Source organism: Danio aesculapii, chromosome 16 (genome assembly GCF_903798145.1).
Source record: "Danio aesculapii chromosome 16, fDanAes4.1, whole genome shotgun sequence".
NCBI classification, from domain to species: domain Eukaryota; kingdom Metazoa; phylum Chordata; class Actinopteri; order Cypriniformes; family Danionidae; genus Danio; species Danio aesculapii.
The window spans coordinates 775964-785574 of record NC_079450.1 but is presented as its reverse complement, the minus strand read 5'-3'; the positions used below and the strand labels follow the sequence as shown (position 1 = coordinate 785574).

The window sequence follows — 9611 nt, the reverse complement described above, 5'->3', positions numbered from 1 at the left end:
TGTTATCATCAGCTCGGTTATCGCCAACTCTGTTATCATCAGCTCGGGTATCGTCAGCTCGGTTATTGTCAGCTCAGTTATTGTCAACTCTGTTATCATCAGCTCGGTTAACATCAGCTCGGTTAATGTCAGCTCGGTTAACGTCAGCTCAGTTATTGTCAACTCTGTTATCGTCAGCTCGGTTAACATCAGCTCAGTTATTGTCAACTCTGTTATCATCAGCTCGGTTAACGTCAGCTCAGTTATCGTCAACTCTGTTATCATCAGCTCGGTTAACGTCAGCTCAGTTATCGTCAACTCTGTTATCATCAGCTCGGTTAACGTCAGCTCAGTTATCGTCAACTCTGTTATCATCAGCTCGGTTAACGTCAGCTCAGTTATCGTCAACTCTGTTATTGTCAGCTCGGTTATACTCAACTCTGTAATATTATCAACTCTGTTATTGTCAGCGCTTGAAGTAAACTTTATTATCGTCAACTCTGCTATTTTCAACTTTGTTATCGTCAACTTTGTTATCAACAACTACGTTATCGTCAACTCCATTATCGTCAGCTCGGTTATTGTCAACTCTTGAAGACAACTGTTACCATCAACTCTGTTATCGTCAACTCGGTTATCAGCAACTCGGTTATTGTCAGCTCTGTTATCGTAAGCTCTTGAAGTCAACTCTGTTACCGTCCACTCTGTTATTTTCAACTCTGTTATCGTCAACTCTGTTACCATCATCTCGGTTATCTTAAACTCTGTTATGGTCAGCTCCTGAAGTCAACTCTGTTATCATAAACTTGCCTGTTTTAAATTATGTTATCATCAACTCTGTTACCATCAGCATGGTTATTGTCAACTCGGTTATCTTAAACTCTGTTATGGTCAGCTCTTGAAGTCAATTCTGTTATCATAAACTTGGCTATCTTTAATTATGTTATCGTCAGCGCTGTTACTGTCAGCTTGGTTATTGTCAACTCAGTTATAGTTAACTTGGTTATCTTAAACTTTGTTATCGTCAACTCTGTTATCGTCAGCTCTGTTATCGTCAGCTCTGTTATCATCAGCTGAGTTATCATCAGCTCAGTTATCGTCAGCTAAGTTATCGTCAGCTCAGTTATCGTCAGCTAAGTTATCGTCAGCTCAGTTATCGTCAACTAGGTTATCATTAACTCAGTTATCTTAAATTCTGTTATGGTCAGCTCTTGAAGTCAACTCTGTTACCGTCAACTCTGTTATCTTAAACTCTGTTATCGTCAACTCTGTTACCGTCAGCTCTGTTGTTGTCAACTCTGTTATTGTTAGCTCTGCTATCAACTCTGTTATGATTTAAAAACTTTAATAATAAGAAATATTTTTGCTGCAGTAATATTCACCTCTTCCTCTCGCTCATATATATGCTGTTTTTGTTGATGGTGCAGCTGTTTATCTTCCGTACGGTGAAAGCGAAGAGTGTGGACTTCACGCAGTGTGTGACGCACGGCAGTTTCCGCGAGCGCTGGCACGAGACAGCGTACAACATGTTCCACTTCGTGACACTGTACGTGATCCCCCTGCTGGTCATGAGCTGCTGCTACACCTGCATCCTCATCGAGATTAACAGACAACTACACAACAGCAACAAAGGTACACACACAACTGACAACTTCTGGTGCAAGCATGCACGGTATGAATAAACACACAAAATTAAATTAAAAGTTTACAATCTGACATATGAGTGGTTGTATATTGTCAACATTAAAATAATAGGTTGAAAAGTAAAAATGATGACATAAGTCAATAATTATAAGATAAAAATTACATAATTTTGATTGACATTTTTCCATTTTAAGATTAAATAAAAAATTAAGTCATGTGATGTTGTTTTGACTGGCACTAATATGCATAATTTCATAATATACAGTACAGGTAAACAGTGGGTAATATTTAAGTCTGGAACATTTTTGGCTGTTGACAGGTGTATATTTAACTTTAGGACCATAACACCCCTCTCAGGTTCAGGGGTTTAGTCACATGACTACAGTAGAGTGCTATGCTGGATTACTGTATAATATCTGAGATCAGCACTGCTGCTATTTTCAGCTTCTGAACCCCGAGGGCTTTGTTCTAATCGACACTACGGTCACTTGACTCCTGACAAGGGCACGAGCAAGGGCAGATGCTCAGGAGTGTGTGTGGAGGAATATCCTTAAATACACCACAACACTACACTTACCAAATATTCATTATTTGTGTTCATGTCCTTCTATTTTAAAGGCGTTTTATTGCTAAAATATGATGATATAAAATATACAGTATAAAGAGTTGAGTATTGGTGTCCAGGTAAACATTCTCATTGTGTTATCTGTGTCCAGAAGGCGATTCTCTGAGGCGCAGTGGCACAGACATGATCCCGAAGGCCAGGATGAAGACGCTGAAGATGACCCTGATCATCGTGCTGTCCTTCGTGGTGTGCTGGACGCCGTATTACCTGCTGGGCATCTGGTACTGGTTCCAGCCAGAGATGCTGACGGTGACGCCTGAGTACGTCCACCACCTGCTGTTTGTGTTTGGGAACCTGAACACCTGCTGTGACCCTGTCATCTACGGCCTGTACACGCCCTCTTTCCGCTCCGACCTGACCCGCTTCTGCTGCTGCCGGCACCACAAAAACACCCCACGGCCTCAGCAGCCCACCAGACACACATAACAATGGCAGAAACACTGCAGAAACACTAGAGGGACACTGGAGGAACACTGCAGAAACACTAGAGGAACACGAGAGGAACATTGCAGAAACACTAGAGGGACACTGGAGGAACACTGGAGAAACACTAGAGGGACACTGGAGGAACACTGCAGAAACACTAGAGGGACACTGGAGGAACACTGCAGAAACACTAGAGGGACACTGAAGGAACACTAGAGGGACACTGGAGGAACACTGCAGAAACACTAGAGGGACACTGGAGGAACACTGCAGAAACACTAGAGGAACACGAGAGGAACATTGCAGAAACACTAGAGGGACACTGGAGGAACACTGGAGAAACACTAGAGGGACACTGGAGGAACACTGCAGAAACACTAGAGGGACACTGGAGGAACACTGCAGAAACACTAGAGGGACACTGAAGGAACACTAGAGGGACACTGGAGAATCACTGGAGGAACACTAGAGGGACACTGGAGGAACACTGGAGGAACACTAGAGGGACACTGGAGGATCACTGCAGAAACACTGGAGAGACACTGGAGGAACACTGCAGAAACACTGGAGAGACACTGGAGGAACACTGCAGAAACACTAGAGGGACACTGGAGGAACACTGCAGAAACACTAGAGGGACACTGGAGGAACACTGGAGAAACACTAGAGGGACACTGGAGGAACACTGCAGAAACACTAGAGGGACACTGCAGGAACACTAGAGGGACACTGGAGGAACACTGGAGAAACACAAGAGGGACACTGGAGGAACACTGCAGAAACACTAGAAGGACACTGGAGGAACACTGGAGATACACTAGAGGCACACTGGAGGATCACTGGAGGAACACTGGAGGGACACTAGAGGAACACTGGAGGAACACTGGAGGAACACTGGAGGCACAATAGAGGAACACTAGAGGGACACTGGAGGGACACTGCAGAAACACTAAAGGGACACTGGAGGAACACTGCAGAAACACTAGAGGGACACTGAAGGAACACTAGAGGGACACTAGAGAATCACTGGAGGAACACTGGAGGAACACTAGAGGGACACTGGAGGATCACTGCAGAAACACTGGAGAGACACTGGAGGAACACTGCAGAAACACTAGAGGGACACTGGACACTGGAGGAACACTCGAGGAACACTGCAGAAACACTAGAGGAACACTGCAGAAACACTAGAGGGACACTGCAGAAACACTAGAGGGACACTGCAGAAACACTAGAGGGACACTGGAGGAACACTGCAGAAACACTAGAGGGACACTGAAGGAACACTAGAGGGACACTAGAGGGACACTGGAGAATCACTGGAGGAACACTAGAGGGACACTGGAGGAACACTAGAGGGACACTGGAGGATCACTGCAGAAACACTAGAGGGACACTGGAGGATCACTGCAGAAACACTGGAGAGACACTGGAGGAACACTGCAGAAACACTAGAAGGACACTGGACACTGGAGGAACACTCGAGGAACACTGCAGAAACACTAGAGGAACACTGCAGAAACACTAGAGGGACACTGCAGAAACACTAGAGGGACACTAGAGAATCACTGGAGGAACACTAGAGGGACACTGGAGGATCACTGCAGAAACACTAGAGGGACACTGAAGGATCACTGCAGAAACACTAGAGGGACACTGAAGGAACACTGCAGAAACACTAGAGGGACACTGGAGAATCACTGCAGAAACACTAGAGGGACACTGAAGGAACACTGCAGAAACACTAGAGGGACACTGAAGGAACACTGCAGAAACACTAGAGGGACACTGAAGGAACACTAGAGGGACACTGGAGAATCACTGGAGGAACACTAGAGGGACACTGGAGGAACACTAGAGGGACACTGGAGGATCACTGCAGAAACACTAGAGGGACACTGGAGGATCACTGCAGAAACACTGGAGAGACACTGGAGGAACACTGCAGAAACACTAGAAGGACACTGGACACTGGAGGAACACTCGAGGAACACTGCAGAAACACTAGAGGAACACTGCAGAAACACTAGAGGGACACTGCAGAAACACTAGAGGGACACTAGAGAATCACTGGAGGAACACTAGAGGGACACTGGAGGATCACTGCAGAAACACTAGAGGGACACTGAAGGATCACTGCAGAAACACTAGAGGGACACTGAAGGAACACTGCAGAAACACTAGAGGGACACTGGAGAATCACTGCAGAAACACTAGAGGGACACTGAAGGAACACTGCAGAAACACTAGAGGGACACTGAAGGAACACTGCAGAAACACTAGAGGGACACTGAAGGAACACTGCAGAAACACTAGAGGGACACTGAAGGAACACTAGAGGGACACTAGAGGGACACTGGAGAATCACTGGAGGAACACTAGAGGGACACTGGAGGAACACTAGAGGGACACTGGAGGATCACTGCAGAAACACTAGAGGGACACTGGAGGATCACTGCAGAAACACTGGAGAGACACTGGAGGAACACTGCAGAAACACTAGAAGGACACTGGACACTGGAGGAACACTCGAGGAACACTGCAGAAACACTGAACACTGCAGAAACACTGAACACTGCAGAAACACTAGAGGGACACTAGAGAATCACTGGAGGAACACTAGAGGGACACTGGAGGATCACTGCAGAAACACTAGAGGGACACTGAAGGATCACTGCAGAAACACTAGAGGGACACTGAAGGAACACTGCAGAAACACTAGAGGGACACTGGAGAATCACTGCAGAAACACTAGAGGGACACTGAAGGAACACTGCAGAAACACTAGAGGGACACTGCAGAAACACTAGAGGGACACTAGAGGGACACTGGAGAATCACTGGAGGAACACTAGAGGGACACTGAAGGATCACTGCAGAAACACTAGAGGGACACTGAAGGAACACTGCAGAAACACTAGAGGGACACTGGAGAATCACTGCAGAAACACTAGAGGGACACTGAAGGAACACTGCAGAAACACTAGAGGGACACTGGAGGGACACTGCAGAAACACTAGAGGGACACTGAAGGAACACTGCAGAAACACTAGAGGGACAGTAGAGGAACACTGCAGAAGCACATGCAAACCAAGATAAATGATGCAAAGACCCTCACACACACACACACACACACACACACACACACACATTCATATCTGTCAGATCATCTGCCAAAAACTGAACCACATCACACACACTGATGAAGTAGAGGCGCAGACTTTACTACATCTGTTTACAGTACAGTTATGTGAGTTTCTTTTCCAGTAAAGTGTTTCTCCTGCTCAGGTGTGGGCATGTGTTTTTCATGTGTGTGTGCATTTTTAAAATGTATGCACATCTTGACTTTCTATTAAGCATGTTTTAATGCAATATTCCAAAATGCATATAAAATAGGTGGACTAGAAACAGCAAGTGCGATCCACTCTCATGCACCGCTACTCATGAGCAGAGGTCGCTGTAATATTTAGATGGAACTCTGAATCTGATGTTCAATGGTTCAACACAAAGCTGTTCATCCGTCTGTATGTTGTAACTTGGTGTCCCTTGACTTCGTAAATACATTTTGACTCATGTACTGATTTGTGTATGTGTGTGTGTGTGTGTGTGTGTGTGTGTGTGTGTGTAGCAGCGCCGCAGGCTTCAGGAGCCACTAATGAAAAGAGCTCAGAGCAGATTTACACACACTTTCTGCAGTTTTAGAATAACTTCACAGATTTGACAGCAGGACTCAGATATTAAAGCAGCTGGACACGCAGAAACAGAGGACACGTGCTGCTCATGGAGTGTGTGTGTGTGTGTGTGTGTGCGTAATCATCACTTACACTGAAACTCTCATTAGGTTTGGACGTCTGGTGTTTAGTCTGATTAAATGAACCGCTCGTTATCAAAGACACGACTGTGTTCAGACTGTTTCAGTGTTATTGTCCAGATACACACACATACACAGTCTGAACCCATCTGATACACTGCAGGTGTGTGAGATCAAGAGCGTTTCTGCCAAATGTGTTCTGTTTAAAATGTGAACAGAGACAGAAAACAGTAGAGGTGTGTGTTGTGATTCAGCATGTGTAGTGAGTGTGTTGTAGTGTAGTGTAGTCATCAGCACACACTGACTCTAACAGTCTAACAACAGCAACATTACATGTTAACGCACACAGTAAACACACACACTTACTCGTGCACAGACATACACACTACCATACACACACACTTAATCATGTACATACATAAACACACACACATGCTTACTCATACACTCCTGCACACACACTTACTCATGCACACATACACTCATGAACGCATACACTTACTCATATGCACACACACACACACACTAACTCGTATACGTACACTCATGCACACACTCATACACACACTTAATTATGTACAGACATACATTCATACACACACTCATGTACACACATAAACAACAAACACACACACACTCATACTTACTCCTGCACACATACACTCATGCATGCATACACTTATATGCGTACACACAGACACACACACATCAGTCTTTCTCACAAAGTGGTGTGTGTGTGTGTGTGTGTGTGTGTGTGTGTGTGTGTGTGTGTGTGTGTGTGTGTGTTTGGGCTGAGATGCCTCTGAAGCTGTGAATTATACATGAGGTGTGTCAGCGCTGTGGTCAGAGAAAAGGTCATGTGATACAGAGGACGCATCGCCATGGCAACACTGGCAGGACACTGGACTCATCCTCAGGTGGAGCTTCACACACACACACACACACACACACACACACCTACACTATACTTTCTCCCAAACACTTTCTCCCACATACACTAATTCTCTCTCTCTTACACACACACACACTAAACCTACCCATTCTCCCACAGACACACTTACACTAAACACAAACTTTCTTAAACACACACACTCACACTATACTTTCTCCCCCACACACACTTTCTCTCACACACAGACAAACTTAAGCTAAAGACTCACACTCATGCACGCACGCACACAAACACACATGCATACACTATACATTCTCCCACACACACACATATTTACAAACACACACACGCACACACACACTCCCACATACACATTTACACCAAACACAAATGCGCGTACACACACACACACACACAAACTTTAACTAAATACACGCACACACATACGCAGACACTATACACCCCCACACACACACACACACATGCACGCGCACACACTTTCTCTCCCACACTAACTTGCTTTCTCAGACAAACTTAACACACACATGCACACACAAACACACGCACACACACTATACATTCTCTCTCTCACACACGCAAACACACACTTATACTAAACACACACTTTCTCAAACACACACACACACACACACACACACATTATACTTTCTCCCATAACCACCAATTCTCTCACACACACACACACACACACACACACTCTCCCACAGACACTTAACACACACACTAACTCTCTCACACATACACACAAACTTAAACTAAACACACTTTCTCCAACACACACACACGAACTCTCTCACACACAAATTTAAACATACACACTCTCCCATACACACTAAACACCAAACTCTCTCTCACACACACACACACACACCTAGACACTAAACAAACTATCTCTCCCTCTCACACACACCTAGACACTAAACAAACTATCTCTCTCTCCCTCTCACACACACACACCTAGACACTAAAACTCTCTTTCTCTCTCTCGCTCTCCCACAGTCAGGTTTGTGTGAGTGGGTCTCTCTCTCTCTCTCTCTCTCTCTCCCACAGTCAGGTTTGTGTGAGTGGGCCGCTGGTTCTCTCTCAGCTCAGGGATCTTGTTGTCGCTGGTCTGACTGGTGTGTGTGTTTCGCTTCTCGTGTTAATATAAAGCAGATTAGCAGATGTCCTGACCTGTAGAGTTCTCCTTCAGTGCTCAGGCTTCAGCTGTTCAGTGTGCTGTTTCCCCCTGCTGGCAGATGCTGATACTACACCACTGATCAGTGAAGACTCTGCCTTCGTTTATTCACCTTATTATACCCGTGTGTGTTTTCTGTCGAACACTAGTGAACATACACTGCAGAGTGCTTCCACAGACTGATGTCAATGTTTCCAGCAACATCTCGTGTAGTGTTCAACAGGAAAGAAACTCCTAAAAGTTTACAACCACATGAGTGTGATGAATTATGAGGAAATTAGGGGAAACTGTTGCTTTAAAAGGCACAACATATAAGATATATATATATTTTTAAACCCACAAGAACACTGCTTAATATCACTATGATCATAAATGTTGAATAGTTCATCTCGTCCACTGACACGAGTCCTGTAGGATGAAGACTACAACTCCCAAGATTCCACACTCCCTCATCAAAATATGCCTTGTTTAATGTGAACACTAGTGGACAAAACTGCAGTCAAATGTGGATTATTATTCAGTGTTTGGCATAATTTCAACTAAAACACGAAGACAGGGCGGGGCATAGAGTAGCTCCTCCCCTTTTCATAAACAGCCAAAAGTGTTTTGTTTATATCACAGCTCTGCCTTTGTTTGTTGTGAATATATGCGCCCTCTAGTGGACAAATACACACTGTGCCTTTAAAAAAACTGAAGCTCAACATTTTAAAAATACTAATTATTAAATATAAAACAGAACTGAGCAAAAAACAATAATTACAATAAAAGTTAATAATATTAATAATAAATAATAATAAAGTCAGAATTGTGAAAAATAGTTTTCATTGAAAATTCATTACCAAAAATAAGATGTAAAACTAAAAAAAGTCAGAATTAGAAGAAAAGATTGTGAAAAAGATGCTAAACGCTGAATAAAATTGTGCAATCAAATGTGGAATTTTATTCAGTGTTTGGAATCATTTCAACTGAAACATGAAGACAGGGCGGGGCATAGAGTAGCTCCTCCCCTTTTCATAAACAGCCAATAGTGTTTTGTT

The 9611-nt window shown here is 44.2% G+C and overlaps 1 protein-coding gene across 2 annotated transcripts in view; it reads left to right on the top strand.

Annotated features, from left to right (window-relative positions):
• gnrhr3 (gonadotropin releasing hormone receptor 3) overlaps window positions 1-2721 on the top strand; it is a 7987-nt gene extending 5266 nt beyond the window's left edge. Inside the window, exons 3-4 of one of the 2 annotated variants that reach the window (XM_056475433.1) lie at window positions 1407-1611; window positions 2343-2721. In XM_056475433.1, the coding sequence (XP_056331408.1) occupies window positions 1407-1611; window positions 2343-2674 (537 nt within the window). In that variant the 3' untranslated portion in view covers window positions 2675-2721. Of the gene's footprint in view, window positions 1-1406; window positions 1612-2339 lie in introns of both variants that reach the window. The other variant, XM_056475432.1, reaches the window with a different exon arrangement.
• The last annotated feature ends 6890 nt before the right edge of the window (window positions 2722-9611 follow it).